This window comes from Notothenia rossii (genome assembly GCF_949606895.1).
Source record: "Notothenia rossii genome assembly, chromosome: 12".
In the NCBI taxonomy this organism is placed as follows: domain Eukaryota; kingdom Metazoa; phylum Chordata; class Actinopteri; order Perciformes; family Nototheniidae; genus Notothenia; species Notothenia rossii.
Genome location: NC_136911.1, coordinates 21162394 through 21185794, shown reverse-complemented (window position 1 = coordinate 21185794; position 23401 = coordinate 21162394). Strand labels below are relative to the sequence as shown.

The window sequence follows — 23401 nt, the reverse complement described above, 5'->3', positions numbered from 1 at the left end:
CACATGTTGATGTAGAAGAGACATGAAGAAGAGGGGACACATGTTGATGTAGAAGAGACATGAAGAAGAGGGGACACATGTTGATGTAGAAGAGACATGAAGAAGTGGATTTTGCACAATAGTTGAAAACATGCAGAGTGTGAGGGCGGTCTCGTTTACCTTGCTGGTTTCCTGACAGTCGGAGTCAAAGGGCACCTGCTTGGCGGCCAGCTCGCGCCCGGTGTCGGCGTCGTAGCAGAGGTAAACCTCCCCGAACGCCCCCCTCCCCAGAAGCTTTCCCTGACGCCAGTTGACTGGAGCCCGCGGCGCTGCAGAAACCAGACACACCGCATGATGAAAAGCAGTAAATCATTGGACTTGCTAAGCCCCTGGAGGCAGACACTGATACACTGAAAGAAAAAACACTGAAGCATGCGTCAAAATCCACTGCAGCTCTCCCCCCAGAAACCCTGTGAAATAATCCCCACCGCAGACCCTCTCAGATGGGGGAAAACCCTGATAAAGAGAGCATCTCCACCTCCTCACACTCTCTGAGACTCTGGGTATTAACAGGCCCTTCTGCGGCGGTGTAGACAGCGTGGTCTCGTGTGGGCGAGCAGACGCCTGGGCTTTTGTCTCGTGACAAAGACAATTTCTGGGCAGAGCGAGGACTGACTGGAGACAGATGTGATGAGAGAGCGAGAGGATTGACGCTGAGAGGGGAATTCTCACTGCTGTCAGATACTGTGTTCCTTAACATTAGTTATACTCCCTATCACTGTGAGGAATTTAAACATGACTTCTTATCAGCCATATTACTGGAAGAGCTCAATCTGTCATGACGTTACACACATTCTTGTCATTCTTTTTTATATATCATCAATTAAAAGAGGTCTTTGGGGGTTTGGGGGTTTTATATAGTGTGAATGTAAATTGCCTGCAAAATCCATTATGTGAGTTTCTATATTTCGTTGTGCACCCAGGACGCCTTTAACAATGGACTGGGTATACAAGTTTAAACCCTAAGTGCTACTCCTGCAGCCCTACTCTTGACCTGCAGAAGGAAACAAGTCTAAACTGGTTTATGTAATGATTATCCGCAGGAACCAGACCCAAACAACACTGAGCAACAAATGCACTTCATATGAGTCCGTCGATGTGTTTTGGTGTTCACTGCTTCCTGAGACTTTAAGTTTTCAGGGATCTACTTACACTTGGCCGACCCCCGCTGGCAGCTCTTCTCGGCGGTGCGTCCCAGAGAGCGCAGGTCGCCGTACTGCAGCGTGTTTTCCCCGTTGTAACTGCGCGTCCGGCTGGAAGGAACCAGCTGGAACAGGTTCTCCTGCGGCATGAAGCTGCGCGGGAGTGTCCTGCGTCCTGAGAACACACGCAGACACATTAATGACTTCACACATTAAAGTCAAAGTCAACTTTATTGTTAATCTTTTATTGTGTGTGTACAGACAGAGAGGTTTAAATACCGTTTCCCACAATCCTGAATATAAAAATATGTCTGCAAATATATACAAAATCAAAGAAACATCTTTCCATGTGCAGACCTTTACATTTAAGACCTAAATAAAAACACATCAGATCTTGTTCCTTTCAATTCTGTAAATCGTGCATGTCCCTTTGAACATGTTGCACATTTTGCTCTGTGAAGGATTGGATGTTGTCTTACAGTTACACTACAGATGTTACTGTGCATAAAGCGAGCTCTTGGCCGAGTGGAGGCAGAGTTCCTCTCGCCGCTCCGTCCCACTTCCTCTCAGACAGGAAGCAGGGCGCTGTGTTTTTATACAACTTCGGGTTCACCGCAGGGAAACGTAAATCACTGCTAGCCAAGGTTAGCCTCTGAGTAAGCAATTACAAGCAGCTGCCTGGAACAGCAAGCCAGCACTTCATGTACCAAGTCTACCCACAGCAGGAGGGCAGAGGCACATATTTGGAGATATTGGATCTGGATGTGATGAGAAAGGTGTGAGGAGGAGGCACCGCAGACAAATGTGTGTTTTGTCCTGCTGTGGACTTCTGTACAAGTGTACTCCGTTATGTATTTATATATACCGTTAGTTTCCCTTATAATGTGTTTGACCTATTAAAGCAATGTGCAGACTGATCAGGGCTTTAGTAGTTTAGTTTTAGCACATGTATTTGCTTTGTAATGTTTCTGTATTTTACATAAAGCCTCTCCAATTCTAGATGTATTAATAATATGTAACACTTAATGTTTGATGTCTTGGCGAGTATTCTCAAGCGTATTGGGGTGTCCCATTTCACCAGTGATGGAAAGTACATTTATTTAAGTATTGTACTCAAGTACTTTTCTCACATATTTGTACTTAACTTAAGTATTTCCATTAAATGTTACTTTATACATCTACTCCACTACACATCCAGATCCATTCTGTATAACCAGTTATTTTACTTTTGGAGCTTGAAGTATATTTAGCTGATAATACTGTATATTAATCAGGAATTGTGCAGAATGAGTACTTTCTGTATATTTTGATAATTTAATAACTATGTGCTTTTATTTTGAAGCAGAATTTTTAAATCAGGAATTTGACTTGTAATGGAGTGTTTAACCCTCCTATTGTCTTAGTCCCCCCCTCCCCTTACTTTGGTGTTCGCGGTCAAATTTGACCGGTCCTGTTTTAACTGCTTTCAGATTAACACAAAAACCATTAATCATCACCACATTTCCTTTAACACCCTTTCAAACTGTACATACTGTATCAGACTACTGGTATACATGAAACACTGCAGTAAATATACAAAGAACAGACACTGAACATGTATTGTGTGTGCCAGGTGTGATTAACATGGGGGGATGGGCACATAAGTGTGTGTGTGTGTGTGTGTGTGTGTGTGTGTGTGTGTGTGTGTGTGTGTGTGTGTGTGTGTGTGTGTGTGTGTGTGTGTGTGTGTGTGTGTGTGTGTGTGTGTGTGTGTGTGTGTGTGTGTGTGTGTGTTCCTTTTTTCTTTATGGCGGTCATGTTTGACCGGAAACACCATGGGTGTTACAAAGTTGACTAAATCATCCAAAATTCAATGAAAGTGGTGATCAGCAATTTCATATGTTCAGAGGTCTACTGTGAAGAATATCATAAAGCCTTAATGCAATCAAATGTAAAACAAAAAAGTTATGATTGATGAAAGTAGTAAATCGGTCAGATTTGACCCGAACACAACAGGAGGGTTAAAAGTATTTGTACTTTTACTCAAGTAAAGTACTTCTTCCAATACTGCATTTCACATGTTTCCATTATGACTTATGATTGTACTTTTAATCAAACTTTTGAATAAATAAATAAATGAAAGACAGAGTGGTGTTTGTTCAATCTGTGCAACAATAGTGTTGTTGTTAAAGAGGTTCCTTACGGTCTCCATAATCCTTGCTGCGATTGGGCAACTGGAACTGCCGAGGGAAAGTCCCTCCTTTCCCGTGGCGACCTGAAGAGGGAGCAATAATGAAGTTAATAAAGCCTCAACAACAACTGAAATCTCCTTTAATAGTTACAGTACTTCTAAATGTGCAGTTTCACGTTCAATGAAGCAGATTTCATTTCATAGAGCTTCTTAAAAACAAACATATTGCTGCCTGATAGTGTCGCATGTCAGCTGATCACATCACACTGACTTTTGCTCATCCATGCATTTCAAATCAAAGTTGAGGAGCAGCGTTATGGAAGGGACACACACACACACACACACACACACACACACACACACACACACACACACACACACACACACACACACACACACACACACACACACACACACACACACACACACACACACACACACACACACACACACACACACACACACACACACACACACACACACACACACACACACACACACACACACACACACACACACACACACACACACACACACACACACACACAGACACACACCGAGCAGAGCTGTGTATCGCCTCGCTGCAGCCAAGAGAAAAACAGCTCATGTGTGCTAGCTTAGCGTTAGCTCTGAACCCAGTGGAGCAGTAAGTAAAGGCAGGTGGGGAGCAGTGCTGACGCAGGCGAGCGCCGACACACACACACACACACACACACTGAGGGGAGAGCGATGCAATTGAAAGCAGCTGTTCTGTCAGATGACTGCCTCCCCTCACGCTGTTTTCGTGGCCGTATCCCAGGGAGACGGGAGTTATTTTTTGTGTTTGGCAGCGCGGGATGGAGAGGAAAAATCTACTCACAGGGAATGGTAAACAAATACTGAAGCCCTCAGCAGGAAGGGCCACACAGTTCCACATCTGGGAGTGTGTGTGTGTGTGTGTGTGTGTGTGTGTGTGTGTGTCTGTGTCGCCTAGCATTACTATACTTGTGGGGACCTAAATCTGTTTACACAGTCACGTGTGGGGACTCGCTTCCCTTATGGGGACAAATTGGAGGTCCCCATAAGGGGAATCATTCATTTTAGGGTGAAGACTTGGTTAGGGTTAGGCATGTGTTGGTTAAGGTTAGGATAAGTCTCCAGGAGATGCATGTAAGTCAATGTAATGTCCCCTGAAGTGATGTATACATGGTGTGTGTGTGTGTGTGTGTGTGTGTGTGTGTGTGTGTGTGTGTGTGTGTGTGTGTGTGTGTGTGTGTGTGTGTGTGTGTGTGTGTGTGTGTGTGTGTGTGTGTGTGTGTGTGTGTGTGTGTGTGTCCCAAGTGAGTCTTTAAGTGCTGCTAAAGTCTGTGTACGCAAGTGTAGCACTCCCTTTTTTTAAATGTACAGCGCGGGGGAGGAGAGAAATGACCAGATTGAGAGAGCGGCTGCAGCGCGTCTGTTGGTGCGGATTAGTGCTATCTGTCATCCTGAGCCATTTGATCTGCGTTCTGAAGGAGAGGGACTCACAAGGAGCCAAGGGACAAGGAAGGGAAGTGATCACGAAAAAGAGACGGAAGCAGCAACGTCTATTAGGAGTTTTGAAGAAGAAGAAAAAGCAGGCGAGACGAAAGACAAATGAGGTGCACAAAGGGTACACAGAGGAGACTGCTGGAGATGGAGCAGGAAGAGTTATGATGCCATCACACGGCTTCATCACCTCCTGAGACACAAGAAATACTACCGAGTATTAAAACACCTCCACAATAACCCATTCTTCATTTGGAGTATTTACTACCTGATCAAAACATCCAGTAACATCCTCCCCTGCCTCATTAGTAATCTCAGGACGCCACCGGGGGGGATTGTTTTTATCAGACTATCGTGAGCAGCTTGTTCTAATGGTGAACGAGCTGCAGGTTGCTCCTCTCTTACCTTTGTATTCGTAGTTGAGGTTCAGGTAATTGTTGTCCCGGTTGCTCTGCGAGAAAGGAGGACTGGAAAGAGAAGAGGGGAGAAGTTAAAAAAGACTTCAAACTGTTGAAAGATTCAGTGAGAAGTTACACGTTTTTAGGGTTTTCCTTTCCTGTAGTGTGTTCAATAGGTTTCTCTGCATGCAAAGAGCTTGTTGAATATTAAAGCATTTCCCGGTAGAGAGACTGCATTCACAAATAAACCTGGATTTTGAGAAATCTGTGGTGCTAAATTGCTTAAAAGTTGCAGTGAAACTAACTTCCATCATGCAGTTAATGTGTCCCGCCCCCCCCCCCCCCCGCCGACCCGACAGAGAGTGACGTCTCTGTTGACCGCAGGGCGTCGCGGGGCCACGAGACCCTGGATAAGGGGCACGCATGCCCGCTCGCAGGGAAAAGTTCCATGCACTCGTTTCCTGCCATTGTTCTGCAGCCTGGAGCCCAGATAAGCCTCGTGCAGGTAGCGCCGCTTCCGCTCTCTGAACCTCACTTTTCTTTTTTGATTCCCTCCCCCCTCTCACTCTCATTCTTTCACGGCTCTATTCATTCTCTCCCCCCCCCCCCCATGTGATTCGTCATGGTCTTGCACCCGACTCAGTCTCCCATCTTTGTCCATTTCTTGATAACGTTGGAATCCAGGCGTCCAGATAAGCGTGTCTGTGACCTGATAACTTCCTGCGGGGTCAGGGAGCTCTGCTGGCCTCTCACACTGTTTACAAAAACCTGTGCTCATGTGTCTCGTTGTTGGTGTATGTTGTTGTACTGCTGGAATATGCTCAATGAAAGGCAGGGTTTTTTTATACTAGGGATTGTAATAAAATACATGTTGAAGTAACCCTCCCTTCCCCGTTTGCATTATCAAGCACAAGCTCCGTGATGCCTATCTGTGCGCTTCATAAATCCCAATCCAAACAGACTCTTAAATCTCACACGGCGCGATGACTCACCTGTCCAGGGCTTGATCTATTGATTGACAGCTGCTCGACAGTGAGTTGTCCGCGCTCCCGAATGGATCCAGCATCTGACAGGTGTAATAACACAGGGGGAATCAAGGGTCATGGAGCATGCAATCATCAGGGACAGAATATAAAGCAGAGAGAGAGGATGTGGAGGGGCAGGAGCACTATCTGTCTCATACATATCATACACAGCTAGATTAGAGACTATTCTCAAAGGCAGGCATGTACAGTACTGCCTCTACTAGAGCTACTATCAATACTAATGATATACTGCACTTCATATCCTTGGATACTGAGAGAGTAAACACTGGTAATGCACTAACAATCAAGCCTTCTTATATGTGCAATGCAGCACAAATGGAGAACCAATGATCGAGGTCAAGTCCCCTAAACTTGACATGCTATCTTGATTCATTTCAGGGTTCATACACTTTTTTACAAATTATTTTCCATGTCTTCTACCAGTGTTAATTTCGTCAACGAAGACTATGACAAAAAATGTTCGTCAACGACATTTTTTACATGACTAAGACGAGACGATGACGAGCTAAAAATAGATTCTTAATAACGAAAACTATGACGAAATGTATATTTAGTTTTCGTTGACGAGACGGGGCTAAGGTGTTAATGGTGGACTATCGGACATTCGAAATGCAGCATATTTTCCCCCAAGTGTCCATCTCGTCTGTCAAAATGCATCTTACGTTTCTAACTTGCAATGTCATTATTTCCGCTGTCTTCACTCCAGAAGAGCGATCTCCCTGTGTCTCTCTGTGTGCGGGGGGCGGGGCCTAACAGACACGCCGCAGCGGACACAGAGATCTGCCGGGGACGGAGCATTCAGAGAGTATAGAGACACATTTTGACTAAAATGTAATTTTTCGACTAAAACTAGACTAAAACTACGAAGGATAGGAATGACTCAAATGTGACTAAAACTAATAACCATTTTCGTCTAAAGACTAAATCAAAAACAGCTGCCAAAATTAACACTGACTTCTACTTAATTTTCCATGACCAAAAAAATGACTCACTCAGCGGTACCACTGAAAATGGTTTATTTTAACCTGGAACAGGAAAATAAGGTCTGAAACATATCCAATAGGCTTACTAGCTTCACGCTAAAGCAACTCAAATCTCTCACCAGCAAAAAACACCTCGTCAGTTAAATGCCATTTCTCATTTCATTATACGATACAGTATGTATTATCATTATAGTTACTATTTCAGCCATTAGATAAAATATAAATTATATTTTATGCAACTTTAGTAACATTTCCATGACTTTTCCAAAACTTTGGGAAAAATATTGTTTTCCAAAACTTTCCAGGGCCTGGAATTATCTTTTTGAATTTCCATGACTTTTCCAGGTTTTTAATGACCGTAAGAACCCTTATTCTTTTTTCCTCTTAATTGTTATTATTTGTGACTATGCATGTTTTCTTGTCGTTGTTTTTGTCTGCTGTACTTCGTGTTTTGGTCGTGTATTGGTTTTGCACGATTAGTAATGTCTAATTTTCGATGCAGAAAGATTGTAAGACATAGAGTATGTACATGTTGCAATTCTGTATGTTTGTTCTTATGTTGTCCAAATAAAAAATATGAAATATGAAATATACAGTCTGTCTTGTCGTAGTGATGCCCTTACGTGCTCTGGGATGAACTCCCCTTCGCTGTGGATGCTGGTGTAGGATCCCTGGCGAGCGATCTGCTGCTGCTCTTCAGGAACGCTGCCGGGAGGAGGGGACGTCCGACCGGTGTGCAGGGACCCTGGAGCGAGGGGAAGGGGGAACAAAATGTGAAAATTGAGTGGTGAAGGCGAGGAGGGGGAGATGATGAAGAGATGAAAGCAAAGGGGCAGAGGGGAGCGTCACAGAGTTATTCATGGGAACAAGTTCAACAGTGCCAGCTCGACGAGATGTGATTTACTAAAGCACACGGCAGCCACCTCTAACCTCAATTACGGTGACTAACGCTGCCATGGCTGAGCGGAGACTGGGCGCTCGTCCTTGGCAGCGTTAAAAAACCTACTGAGAGTCTGTCACTGGATAGCAGTCATACTGAAAGAAGTGGGGGCAAAAAGAGTGGAAATGGGATTTTTGTAGACCAACCAGGAAGTGATTGCCCTGGTTACGCCTTCAAGTGAAGATCAACGAGTAGAGACTACGCTGAACACTAGTAGCTTTGAACTGTTCAATCTAACCTATCAATGTACCAAATGTATTTTCTATTCAATTAAATCTGTGGCAAACACGTGTCTTTTCCAGCAGGACAAATACCATCAATCACCCCTTTATAACGTGCACAGCTTCACATGAACACAGCTAAGCCCCGTGTAAAGACCTTTGTGCTGCGTGATGACGTTAACGCAGACACAAAGACATTTAAGACATTCACCAGTGATGTATTTGATGTCGTAGAAACACACGTACTAACACCAGACCTTGTTTCTGGCATCTAACCAACAAACATTAAAAAACCCATTGACTGGAAGCTAAAGCTCCTTCACTGTTTCTTTCCCCCTCTCTCTCTGCTGTACGTCAGTGAGGCTCTCATCACTTCTTCACTCAAACGTCCACTGTGCTGTCACCTCTCATCTACCCCCCCCCCCCCTCCCCCATCTCTCAGACTAGTGGAGGAATTGGACAGAGGGCCTGTGTACAATAAACGTCTCGGGATGGTGACGAGGCTACGTGTGAAAAGTTGGCGCTGACAGCAATCACACAGCGGTTTCAGCTGCATTATATGATGACTTTGACCTTTCTGGAAAGACCTGATATAAAAGGGAGTTAAGAAGAGATTCAGACAGAGGTCAGGATTTCACAGATCAAAATAAACCTGTCGCTGTGGTAACAAACGAGCTAGGAGGGACAACAGAAATGAAGTGTGTTATCTAACCGCGGAGTGTGACATGGAAACAGAAAGTCCTTTGTCCGTCTAAAAGGAAATGTCTTTAGTTGTTGTGCCAAGAGTTAAGATGAGAACGATGTGACTCTGTTATCTGTTAGATGATCTTGTAAACATACAGATAGAACCGAGAAATCTGATTAGCTAGATAGCTAAGCTAACCGCTAGCATGGCTCTGTCCTTAGGTAGAAAAGCTTTTCCTACAAGTACGTCTTAAGCTCACAAATGAACATGTTTTATTTTACTTATTGATCCATACAATAACCTTAGTGAACAAACTACAAGTTGTGCTTTTCCTACAGCTCAACATTCACGGCAACAACAAGCCTCGAGCGAAACGAACGCAATAAGCAGTGGGTTGGACTCGAGTCACACAAACTTGACGACTTAAGCCTCAACTTAACGATGTATTTTACTTTAAAAGTGTTCCACAACTTCTAAGTTATGCTTCATTTCCTGGATCAGCTAATATTGAAGCAATCTGATAACAACAAATCAAGTTCCTAGAGAGAAAAATGAAACCATCAAGTTACATTGCTGTATTCAAATCTTATGGTGGTTAACGCAAAAGAAACTGCAGGTGATAACTGTTAGAAATTAAAATCAATGTTTTGATGGTATAATGTAGCTTAAACATACCGTCCGTTTAAATGCTGTTTTATACTGAAAAAAACAGAAATTCTCGTGCACAACCAGTTGTTAAGCTTTTATTCTGAAAATCCTTCATCTCCGGTTAGCATTTAGCATGTGGCTAATATACCATTTCCTAAAGAGGTGAATTTAGTAGCGAAATGACGTGGAGTGATGCACACCGAAACCTACTGATTTAACACTACAACTATAGACGTCGAGATACTATTATTGCTGAATATTAAAATGAAGGTACAGTTTATTTGAATACGTTATTGTTTACAGACGTGGGTAGCGTGCGAAAACATCCGGAACTACCGGAAACCAAAATGCTGTGAGCATTGATTACAGCGTTTAAAATGTATTTAGATGAAAGTCATGAAAGAGATTAGGAGGAGAAGAGGCGTGTTTAGTTATATATTGAATGTACAATGTCGAAATCCTCTGTTACATTAAAGACGTGGAGGGCCGGCCCCCAGCAGCGCCAACCGGCCCACGGGGACGAGCCAGCACAGGATACTAAACAGCTGGAGGAGGGTTTCTGTGTCTCTTCCTTCGCTCTCGAGACCCCGAGAACACAGCTGTTTTTCTCACCTGAACAATATTCTTCTTGTAACATTACCGCGCTTCTTTTAATTAAAGTACCCATTTGAACCTTCTCAGAGACTCCATTAGTCTCCTTTTTAAAGCTTCTCTCCTGGACGTGAGAATAACGAACACAGTATAACATAACTGACTGTTAAAGGCCTTAAAGTGTAGGACTTGACTTGCATGGCCTGTCTTGACTTGGGATGCAAGAGACGTGTTGGTCAGTAAGCTTTAAAGTCTCATTTTGTCACCGTTTGACAGATCATCCGCTGATTCAAAGCGCTAAACAATCATCAAGGTGACGATGCAGACGGAGAGCTGCTTGGTATGAGAGCGGACACTTGTCCTTGCGTTGACCCGACACCTCTCTGGCTGTTAAACTTGTCACTTTCACCTCAGATTTGCATTTGTCCATTCTGACAAAGCGCGTCCCTCATCTTGCCATTAACATTCCCGTGACTTTGGCATCTCTTGGTGTCGTAAATTGACGCTGACAAGCCACCCTTGAGCAGGTGAACAAAACAACTTTGGTTGTATTTTTCGGGAAGACATGACTTTTACGTGCATTGGCTTTTTAATTGTGTGTGTTTCTACAGTTGGTCTCACCTGTGGAGTGTTTGCGGACCCTCTCAGAGCCTTTGAGCAGGGAACCCTTGAGGTCTCCGAGGGACCGCGAAGACCGCATCTCGCTCTGTTTGTCCCTGCTGTTCACCTGCAGGTACTACAGAGAGAAAGAGTGCACAGGAAGTGGAGAAAGAAAAGGAATCAGGAGAGGAAAGGAGGACGGCATTACATCATCGCACAGTTACACCATCAGAGTTTGTTTCCCCTGCAAACTCATGAAGTGTACGGTTACACAGAGACAATGACTTCCTACAACGTCAGCTGTTTACACTCTGATAAGATTACTTCTCTATTTGTCTTATAGTGTCTGAATCAGGGGTGTCCAAACTACGGCTCGGGGGCCTAATGCGGCCCGCGGAACATTTTGAATCGGCCCTAAGCTGATTCAAAAAGTATAATGGAATAAATTCAGTAAATTAAAGTTGAGAACATTTTCAAACAAATCTAAGTTGATAAACTGTATTTACATAACAAGCTTGAAATCTACCCTTTGTATTTCCTTTTTTTATAAGCAATCTGTTTTAAGGAATGAACTGCCAACAAAATAAATGAAACCCTCTGGAGAGCTGAGATGTAGGCTGTTGTGTTTCTTAAAGCATTCCTTTAAAGTATCAAGCATCATCTACCCGCATTTGATTGATTTTACTAACTTATAACTGAACTTATGAGGCAATAGTGAGCGGCCCGGACCTTCGTATGTTTTTCTGTATGTGGCCCTCGGTGATAACAGTTTGGACACCCCTGTTCTAAATGATCAGGGACTCACATGGTTGTTCTTGGGGGTCTTCAGCAGGATCCTGAGCAGCCCGTTGGCCCCGGAGCTGCAGCCCAGCGTCAGCACCGCCTGCTCCAGGTCCTCCTGCGTCTTCAGGGGCTGCAGCAGCTGAAAGGACAAGAAAACATACATCACATGACCTTTGATCGCCCATTGTGCAAGAACAGGTGGCGTGTATAAGCACATGCATGACGTACTGCAGGCGTCGTCGTCAACATGTGAAAGTCAAAACAGTCAGCCTCTATCAAATGTATGTATTTTATTTGATGGCGTTTATTGAAATGTCTCAATATGAACCATTGCTATTACTTCTAGTCAAACTGAGCCTCGGCTAATGGAAGAGAATACATTCATTTAAAGAAAATCACATAGAAAAGTCAAGACTTGGGTAAACGGATACAGTGGTTTGGGTGAATACTAGGGATTTACCTACAGACATTTTCAAAAAGTCATCATTTTAAATCAGTACTGAACGTTTTGAAGTTGCTGACGTCTTGACAAAGGACTAAAATGGTGCAAATGAACCTGCAGAAGTTATATGTTGCTCTAATCATATTGTTGTACCTCCTTCTCCATGAAGAACATGTCCATCTGCTGCCCGAAGGCCTCGGTCACTTTCTGCAGCAGCTCTTTGATCTTCAGAGGCCTCTGGAACGGGATGATCCTGAGAGAGAGAGAGAGAGAGAGAGAGAGAGAGAGGGGTCAGAGGTCGCACAAAGAAGCTGCTGTTGTGTCTGGCTGGGACATTCATGAGCTCAGGCTGTGAAGGGCAGGGTTGGGGGGGGAGTTTTCCACAGATATACTACTCATAGTTCACAGAAAAGTTAAATGGGTAAAGAGAAAAGATTTAGAAAGAGAAAATTAGTTATAAATCTAGTTCTTTTTAACATGTTTCCATATTGTGTATGAGTATCTTTTAAATCCATGTAATGAGCTGCGGTAACAGGCAGTGGTGGGAAGTCCATTTACTTTACTTAAGTATTTCCTTTTCATGCTACTTTATGGTAGGGCTGCTCAATTAATCGTATTTTAAATCGCGATTACGATTATGGCTTTTAATAATAATAATATTAATAATTTTTTTGTTATTATACTTTTTTGTTTTTTTTGTTTTTCAGTTGAATTATACTTAAAGTTCAGGATAATCAACTGTTCAAAACATACTGTTAAAAAAAAAAAATCTCCAATAAATGAATGTTTTCAAAGTCAATGAATAATCGCATTTAATAATCGCAATTACAATTATTGACCCAAATAATCGAGATTATGATTTTTGCCATAAACGAGCAGCCCTACTTTACGGTGATAAATATGAACATATGGTACTGTTATGGATGGAGATACCAGGCAGTATATACAAATATATAAATGTTATATCATCCTTTAACAGCGGCAAAACTAAAATGACAAACACATGAATGCATCACTAATTATCAACCAGTTTCATAACATACACATTTCCAAAAATGGGCCTCTTTGGATAATGAGAAGTTTTAGATTTTGCTGCCATTCTTTTTCGAATGCAGGACGTTTAGGTATTTAAACACTGCGCTATAATCACTTCTACTTCAGTGTAACATAAGAGGAACCATGCAGAGGCCACTGGGTCAAGGAGAGGAGCGATGTGATGCTGAGGGGGGAATTCATCAACGCAGTGAAAACAGAGACAGTGTGTTATCTGCCGCTCGCCTACGTGTTCGGCCTGTCGGGCTTATCTGCGGCCGTTACATATGTCTGCGTGCGTGTTGGTAAAACTCTACATGCATGAGTGTGCTTCCCAATCAGTGTGTGCATCGGCCACTGTTTCAACACCAGGGCCTCTCTCACTAAGCCAGCACAAAGGCAGATGGGAAACTTCCTGAGAGGAAGAAGAGGGGGGAAGAAGAAAAAAATATCTGGAGCGGGCAAAGCAGCAGGATGTGTGTCTTTGCTCTTTCACAGAGACACAGAGACACAGAGACACAGAGACACATAAGTAGCACTGTCGTCCTTTTACTGGTGATATCAATGTTCTACTTTAAGACCTGATGTGAAACACGGGACTGCGATTCTTGTCCTGAGACTACCCTCTGCGTTTCTTCTCCTCTCTTTCTACTTTTCAAAGAACCATCTCTTCATAGTATCCAGATTTTTATCCCGTAATTCCCTCATCAAAGGCTCTTCCTATCTTAATGACTGCTCATTGGTCAGAGAGGATTCTGGGAAGAGGCCGGCTGCAGATCAGAGGCGAGCAGCAGCCGCTAAACGCTCTCCGTCTCTGTTTATACTCGCCGATCATGTGTCTGATAAAGCGCGAGAGGGATGTGGAGGGAGGGGGGGGGCGAGGATGCTGCTCCAAAAGATATGGCTTTCCTTCCTCTCCGAGCGAGCATGTGCACACACAGATTTGCAGAGTAAAAGGAATGCTCTCTTTCTCGTATGATTTCTCTCGTGAACACCAGAGAAAAAACACTAGAGGAAGGTCTGGCTCTGTTCCTTTACTCTCTGGCAGGAGACCCTGAGGGGGGGGGGGGGGGGGGGGGGGGGGGGGGACAGCTCCTATTTCCTGCCTCCAAACCTTCAGTGCTTGCCAATGAAAAGACAGAGCGTCCAATTAGATTCCATTGTGGACAGATAACACAGTTATCCTGACTCAGGGACTCCTAATAGCTCGAGTGCGGTTTAATTCACACTTGGATCACGATCAAACTGTTAAGTTGTTTTTTTAAAGGTTCGTTCGGTGACTTTATTAAAGTGACGGTGTAGAAAGACCCCGCACAGCTCAACAAACTGAGACCAATGAAGTCGTTTCTTAAATAGGCAGAAAAAACCTCAGTGTTTCAAGATTAAAAGAAAGTTTTGAGGTTGAGAAATTGGATTTTATCAGAAAGTTAGTTTCAGGGCCTTCTTGTTTTTCAGTAGGGTTAGTTCAGCTTAGGGTTTATGGGATTTTTTAAATGTGATACTGCCTTTGTTTGTTTGTGTGTGTTTTCTTACTGAGCGGAGTGTTTGCATTAACTACAAACAGAAATGAGCCTATGGTATACATGTCATGTTGCCTGATGCTCTGTACTTTTCCATGGAAACTTTTTGAACACTCAAAGTAGGTGTAAACACAACACTACACGATTCAGCACACGTGAAGTTCATATGGCATGTATACATCCAGCAGGTAACACAGAGACCTTAGCATTCATTTGGAGTTCTCTTAGCTCTGGCTTTGGTCTCTGCTAACTCATGAAAAAGGAAATATGTCTCCTTAGCTGCTAAATGCTTCCTATGTGTACCGGCTAGTCGCTAACTTCGTTCGGTCTTCGGCCGGTAACGTACTGTTCTACTTACTGGATGGAAGAAAAGTGAAAGTGAACCAGGCCGGTACTGGATCAAAAACCAACTTAATGAGGTGAAGACAAACACCCCGAGCTGCCAGTGCCAGGAACTGAAGACCCTGTTGATGTTTATTTCCAGATTTCTAACCCCATTTCATCATGACATAACAATCTGATCCATTGTTAGTATGAAAATATTGATTAGAGCAGCTTAAAAAAGTGAGCTAACAAACTCGGGTTATCCTACTGACTTCCCAAACAGTCCTGATGGTAAATGAAGGAGGTCAGAGCTAGGACACGATGAGTAAGAGTGTATTTAATAAGGAATGCATTTAAATAAGAGTTAATGAAAGGTCTTCCAGGGTGAGCTGTGTTTTGGAGAGACTGTGAGGCAGAAACACACGCGGAGAGACCGGAACATGAAAAACTCGCAGCAGCAGCCAATTATGGCGGCGAAGGCTTGATGTGAGGCCGTCTCCCTCGTCTTCCTCACTCCTGAGAGCCTGTGGTTTTTATAATCACAGCCACGCTGAACCAAAGCATGTCTCAAGGCTCTGGCCAGTCTCTGATGTGTTTCCGTGAAACAGTAAACTCTGTGTTTGTTGCCCCCCCCCTTAAAGAGTTGTTTTGGAGCCAGGGTAAAGTTTGTCTGTGGACATATCGCTGAAGAGCAGACCTGCACACAGCATCCTTACATGGTAGCCTCTTCTTAAGTATTTACACTGGGCGCCTTAGCTTTCAACGAGGTAAACAAAAGGCGGGTAGAATAAAAGGAGGAGAAGAAGACGTCTCCAGACTGTAACACTGTTTTTCCTCTGGTGGTGTGATAGAGGATGTGGTGTTAGTTTGCCTTCACACTAGAGCTGCTTTTTAAATCACGATTATGGCTTTTAACGATTACGAAAACAACGTAATCGAAATAAAACGATTATTTTTTTGTCATTATAATTTTTTTTAAAAAATTTTTTCAGTTGAATTATACTTATAAAAGCAGCTGACTGGCAGATATACTACTCATAGTTCACAGAAAAGTTAAATGGGAAAAGAGAAAAGATTTAGAAAGAGAACATTTGTTATAAATCTAGTTCTTTTTAACATATCTTTTAAATCCATTTAATGACCTGCGGTAACAGGCAGTGGTGGGAAGTCCATTTACTTAAGTATTTCCTTTTCATGCTACTTTATGGTAGGGCCGCTCAATTAATCGTATTTTAAATCGCGATTACGATTATGGCTTGCAACGATTACGAAAACAACGTAATCGAAATAAAACGATTATTTTTTTGTCATTATAATTTTTTTTATTTTTTTTTTCAGTTGAATTATACTTAAAGTTCTGGGTAATCAACTGTTAAAAACATACTGTTCACATTTTCTTCAATAAATGGATGTTTTCAAAGTCAATGAATAATCGCATTTATTGACCCAAATAATCGAGATTATGATTTTTGCCATAATCGAGCAGCCCTACTTCACACAGTCTGTGTCTCCCTTTCCTTTCCCCTTCTCAGACGGCCTGAGAAACACACGGCTAAAATGTCCAAAGCAGGAGTTCTTCCCCTCTCTTTTTCTGCTACCCTGGCGTGTAACGGCGATTTCCACGAGACACCACAATCCCAGGCATGGCAAAGCATAACAGAAGGAGGTAGGGCTTTGGACAGAGGAGTAGAAAAAACAATATGGATCCAACATACCGTTTCTCTCTCTCATGCTCCAGCTTGACTCTTAAATCCTGTTGAGAGGGAAAATGACAACAGAGGGAGGTGGAAAGTTAAAACGTGGGATTTGGGCAGAGTAAATGAAAGGATTGTAAGCGACATTGTAATGACACATGGCTGAATTTTGTTCTGCAATACAAAGACGGCTTTATCTTCCAAACCAAAGATTCTCTTTTCAGAATGGCATTGCTTCAGGGAGCAGGAATGTGGAGGAGCCTGAAGTCTGCATGAGGTCATGGGGATAAACGGTGACAGCAACGGATTGAAAAAAAACCGCTAAACGGAAACTAGTCTCTGCTGCTCTTCTCCATTTGTTTACGGCTCATCATAAACATTTCATGAGGACTTACCAATTATCATTCCACAGAGGGAACAAACGCGCGGATAAACAACTTCAGAAAGTCATTCAAATAAACAAAATCCTGGAAAGAGGCAGGCCGTGTTAGGGATAACTTTGAAAATGTATGTTCAGATTATTAAAAGATCCTTTAGAGATACATAACTGGCTTTGTTTGTGTGCATCTGCAGCGACATACACAGGGTGTCTGCAGGAGTCCTGAAGTCACATGTAAGACCTTTAAGAGCTTTTTTAAGATCCTTCCCATACATTTTAAGACCTCATCGCCACTTTGAGTTTTAACCGGTTACCTTGGCGACACACTTTACCTCACATTGACTATATACAGTATTGATTGTCCTTCCTCCTTATCTTCCAACCATTTGGACGCAGACTTGCATTTCCCCATAACGATGTTGCTTAGCAACCGGCGTAAACGGACCTTCGCGCTATCAAGCAGTGAGAGCGCAATGTCCTGTTCAGATGACGTCAAACCCAACGGGATGCCATAAATAAACTACACAGAATCACACTACACACCTACGCAATGATTACATTCAGGCAGACTGTAGAATACAACCTCTTTGGACCATTTATATACTTATTGAAAACAAGCTACAAAATGTAATACCTTGGAAAATGCCGTTTAATACTTTTTAATAGCCTTCATTTTCGCTACATTGATTTATCAACTTTTAATACTTTTTAAGACCCCGCGGACCCCCTGATACAAGTCCTCCTACAAGGACAGGCAGGCGTGAACATATTACGCCTGTACTCGCCTCGTTACATTGGCTACCAGTCAGTATTAGAATACAATTTAAAATGTTATTGTTTGCATATGTTAGAAATTAAAATCAATGTTTTGATGGTATAATGTAGCTTAAACATACCGTCAGTTTAAACGCTCTTTTATACTGAAAAACCAGAAATTCTTGTGCACAAGCAGTTAAGCTTTTATTCTGAAAATCCTTCATCTACGGTTAGCATTTAGCATGTGGCTAATATACGATTTCCTAAAGAGGTGAATTGAGAAGCGAAATGACTTGGTGTGGTGAAAACCGAAACCTACGGATTTAACACTACAACGATAGATGTCGAGATACTACCATGTTGAATATTAAATGAAAGTACAGTTTATTTGAATACATTATTGTTTACAGACGAGAGTAGCATGTGACAACATCCGGAATGACCGGAAACCAAACGAGCCGAGAAGTATTGTTTAGAGTATTGATTACAGCGTTTAGAATGTGTTAAATGAAAAGTGATGAAAGAGAATATGAGGAGAAACGGCGTGTTAAGCATATATTGAATGTGAAAAGAACCTATCCTCTGTTTAAATGCAATAACGGACATTGGAGACGAGGTGAGCCGGCTGGCGGGGAGGAGCCAGCAGAGGATATAGCAGCGCCGGAGGAGAGATCCGCTGTCTTCTTCTTGCTCAGGAGAACCAGATCACAGCTGTTTTCTGCCGGAACAATATTCTGTCTGTAACACTACCGCGCCTTTTTTAATTGAAGTATCCCATTTGAATCTTTTCAGAGACTCCATTTAGTCTCATTTTAAAGCTTCTCTCCTGGACGCGAGAATAAAGAACATATTTAACACATACAAAGCCCTAAACGGTTTAGCCCCACCGTACCTGGCAGATCTTTTAAAACCATACAGACCCACACGGTCACTGAGGTCGGCTGAAAGGTTACTTCTGGTAGTCCCAAAATCAAGGTTGAAGCAGCGAGGAGACAGAGGCCGTTTCTCAATCGCGAGGATGCTGGCTTGGTAGTCGCATACTTCCAAGTCACTTCCTTCAGAAACGAAGCAAGTATACTTCCAAGCCACGGCTTCGGAAAACAAAGAAAAATGGAACAGGCTAACAAGTGTGCCACTCTCTCTAACGGTTTCAACATAAATTGTACCGAAAATAAATACCTCATGATGTCTATCTAATTATGAACTTGCTCTACTTTCACGGAACACATTTTTGGTGATAACAAATTAACATATTTACCAACACATGTTCTACGCCACTACATAGCCTACGTACATTTAAATGTGTGCTGTGCTGCGTCGGTTCAGCCATTCTCCGCAAGGGTTTTTGAAATTGGTCCGTGCGCAAAGCATTGTGGGGATTTGAAGGACGCAAAGTCTACCCATGTGCAGCCTCAAAATTACCCCCAAACCAAGGACGCGGCCTCGGTGGAATTCCAAGTATGCTGGGGATTGGAACAGTCCTTCGGCGGCACTCGATGACGTAGCATGCTTGAAATATTGGCTTGGAAGCCAGTTTCCTCGACATTGAGAAACGGCCAGAGCCTTTGCTGTTGCAGCTCCAAAAGTATGGAACGAATTGCCCCTCCAGGTTAGACTTACACGAACTCTGCCTGTTTTTAAATCTCGTTTAAAAACCCACTTCTTTTCCCTGGCAGGTACAGACCAGGTGACACTTTTAAATTTGGGTTTTTATCTTCCTAGTGTTTTGTATTGTTTTCCCGTCGTGTAGGAGAGCTTCTCAGTCTCTTCTGATCTGGTTTCATTGTCTCGTGTTTTACATTTGTTTCGTGTCCCGTCTGTTTTTTATGTATTTATGCTATGTGTTCATACAGTTGTTGATGTACAGCACTTTGTTCAACCCTGTTGTTTTTAAATGTGCTATAGAAATAAAATGGATTGGATTGGAGACGATGGCTGACGAGTTATAACGGCCCAAAACACGTACATTAGGAGAAATTAGAATCAGAGTCGGGATTCAACTGCGAATAAGCTTTTTATCCTCTCCTAAAACTGCAGCCAAACCTTCACCTGACTTTGCCCGCCAGCAGCTGTGAGATCCCAGAGCGACGGTAAAGGTTTAAGGCTCTGCTGAGCGTGTGGTGTGTCGGGTTAATAAAGTTTAATAAAGCAGAATGTGGGACAGCTTTAATGTGCGCTTAACTCGGAAACCTACCCTCTGTAGGTTTAGACCATGGCTGTAAAAAGTTTATAGTTTACATGATGAGCAGCAGCTGTGATCGGACTGAGTTTGTTTCAATAGATTTACAGCAGAGAATCTAAAGCTATTAAGGCGACGTAATCCACTTTACATTCACTTAACATCCATATTATTGCAGTTTTTTTACCCAAATAAGGCTAATTCATGCTTCAAAGATTGCCGTAGATGTTACACAATGTCTTTCTTAAATAACTGGTTCCTGTTTGACATTATTCTACTTTGTAGCAGGAGAAATCCTCCGTAACCTGCTGCTTTTCTCTGTAAGGAAAAAAAAAATTCACTCCATTTCACCCTAGTGGTGGCCGGAGCTTGATTTCAATTTACAGAGAATTAAACCTTGTTTTTTTGTTTAAAATGACAAAACATTTCAATATTTTGTTACTATAGTTCGGATAAAAGCATCAATTTGGTATATGTCCGAGTGTAATAAAAAAAAAAGCAGGAAAAATAAGAGATTTCTGATTCTTAATTGTATAACTGTCGTGTCACTTTAAATACTCGTACCTGTTTGTAGAGCAATGTTCTGACTTTGGGCTTGTGGCTGTTGTGCTGGGTGTAGCAGCGGCCCAGGGCTGCCAGGTCCTTCATTATGGAGTTCAGCGCCTCCTCGTCATCTAAAACACACAAGATAAACATCAGAAATCACTCTCACTCAACTCAACCTGACCTAGAGGTATATAAACTCACTTTCCTCGGGGACAAAAGGAACCCATGTGGGCATTCCTGCACATTTCGAGAGTAATGCATGGGTGATGATGGGTGTGTGTGTGTGCGTGTGTGTGCGTGTGCGTGTGTGTGTGTGTGTGTGTGTGCGTGTGTGTGTTGGATCATTGTTTGTGCGGAGGCAACACCTGAGGCATCTTCTACTTCCTGTTCTGATTCCATCTGCGGAGTTTCCATTGTTTAAAGCAGTCCAGTTGTTGATACGACGTTGCCAAAGATCACCTTATAATCAGAAGTATCTGAACTCTGAAGAGACATCCCTGGGAACGCGGCTGGTTCAGAATAAATACTGTAGTTATTATCATGTTTTATCTACAGTGCCCTCATACACTAGAGTAGGTTGTCTGTAGTAGAAAATCAAATACCTATAAAGCTGTGTTTTCTCTGCACAGATCTTTATCGCTCTTAAGGTGTGAGTAACTGAGTCTAACAACGCCGGTGGCTCTCAAACTCTGCACTCTGCATACAAAAGCTGGGAAAGTGTTTAATAATGCAACGTGTGTGTGTGTGTGTGTGTGTGTGTGTGTGTGTGTGTGTGTGTGTGTGTGTGTGTGTGTGTGTGTGTGTGTGTGTGTGTGTGTGTGTGTGTGTGTGTTGTCTCAGGGGGAAATGTAACCTTGAATGTGTGTGGTCCGGAGCTCGGATACTAAGCACATCCATGCCTCGTATAAATCAGTGGGGTGATTCCAGGAAGCAAAAGTCTTGAGTTAAAATATGAAATCCTGTAGAGACATCTTTTTTTTTTTTTTTGTCAAACGCTGAGTAATTCTGACTTTAAATGGCTGCAGGATTGAGGGTGTATTTCATGGGATATCGGAAACTAAACTAGAGCAAGTCAAGCGTTTTAAATTCCAACACCACCCATCAGAGGGGAGAGGTAGCATTCATTAAAACCCTTAAAAATTCATTTAGCAAACCAAGAGACGACGCTCAGCATTTAGCCGCTTCCTCTTCATTTCTCATCTCCCACTTCACACTCTCCGCCCCACACACACACACACACACACACACACACACACACACACACACACACACACACACACACACACACACACACACACACACACACACACACACACACACACACACACACACACACACACACACACACACACACACACACACACACACACACACACACACACACACACACACACACACACACACACACACACACACACACACACACACACACACACACATCTGAAGGGGGCAATCATGCAGATGAGCATGTCACACATTACCATATCAAGAGACTTTAATGGAAGCAATTATCTGAGCCCGGTGATTACAATATAAAGAAGAGGTCGTTGACCTTCGCTCCCGCCTGCCTCTCAAATGAGCCCCGGGTACTTTCATTAAAAACACACACACACACACACACACACACTTTGCTTGGAAATCAGGAGAGGTGTGTGCCCCGCAACGCAAACAGCAGAAAAGGTTTAGTAAAGGGGATCCGTGTGTGTGTGTGTGTGTGTGTGTGTGTGTGTGTGTGTGTGTGTGTGTGTGTGTGTGTGTGTGTGTGTGTGTGTGTGTGTGTGTGTGTGTGTGTGTGTGTGTGAGAGAGAGACCGCTGGGGACTGTCATTCACACAGAGAGCGTGATAGGCGAGCAGATGGAGTTCGAGATGCCATTTGATCCTAACGGTACGACTCTTGGCTGTTCGCAGACTCTGGGTCAGTTTGTAAGGTTCACAAAAGGGACAAAAAACACACTAACGATTATTTTTATTCTGCTGATTATCTCTAGATTAATTGTTATGCATGTCCATGTCAGAAAATAGTCATAATTGTCAATATAGTGTCTCAAAGTCTGAGGTGATGTCTTTAAATGTCCTGTTGTCGCTGTTAAAAACAGACTGGACATAGACAATTCAAATTAAAGCCTCTTTTATTGTCACGCATCTACACAGCCCCACACACACAGTGAAATGCAGTTTCTGCATTTCAGCCATCCTAGTACAAGGAGCAGTGCACTGGCACCGGCAATACCAGTACTTTTTCCTAGTATATTGTATTACTTGGTCCAATCGAGCGACCCTCCGATTCAAGTCAAGTCTCTCTGTCTGTCTGAACCTGTGTTCTCTCATGTTCCCAATAACCCAGCTTCCTCCAAATGTCTTTTTGGTGTCTATCTACGCCGGGATCCTGAGTCCTGAGTCCTGAGTCCTGGGTCCTGATCTGAGTCCTGGACTTCGAGTCGTGGCTGAACCTGTCTCTGTGGTCCTGCCTGACTCTCATCATACTACTTCCCTGATGGCTCCCACAGGATTGTTGACATCCTCGTGGATTCATTTTCTTCTTACAGACACATGCATTTCCAAACATTTGGTCTACCCATGTTGTAAATGTATTATCTCTTTGATTTACAAACGGCATCTATTGCACGTCTGTCCGTCCTGGGAGAGGGATCCCTCCTCTGTTGCTCTCCCTGAGGTTTCTCCCATGTTCCCCTTTAAACTGTGGGGTTTCTCTTGAAGCGTGTCCTTGTACGATGTGAGGGTCTAAGGACAGAGGGTCTAAGGACAGAGGGTGTCG

At 43.0% G+C, this 23401-nt stretch overlaps 1 protein-coding gene across 1 annotated transcript in view; it reads right to left on the bottom strand.

The window, feature by feature from the left end:
- Positions 1–23401, bottom strand: part of map3k22 (mitogen-activated protein kinase kinase kinase 22) — a 48394-nt gene that overhangs the window by 6161 nt on the left and 18832 nt on the right. Inside the window, exons 4-14 of the mRNA XM_079661941.1 lie at positions 20643–20752; positions 16786–16823; positions 12348–12447; positions 11775–11891; positions 10991–11105; positions 7908–8029; positions 6248–6321; positions 5263–5324; positions 3364–3435; positions 1192–1356; positions 160–308 (exon numbers count right to left, since the gene is read on the bottom strand). Coding sequence (XP_079518067.1) covers positions 160–308; positions 1192–1356; positions 3364–3435; positions 5263–5324; positions 6248–6321; positions 7908–8029; positions 10991–11105; positions 11775–11891; positions 12348–12447; positions 16786–16823; positions 20643–20752 — 1124 coding nt within the window. The remainder of the gene's footprint in view (positions 1–159; positions 309–1191; positions 1357–3363; positions 3436–5262; positions 5325–6247; positions 6322–7907; positions 8030–10990; positions 11106–11774; positions 11892–12347; positions 12448–16785; positions 16824–20642; positions 20753–23401) is intronic.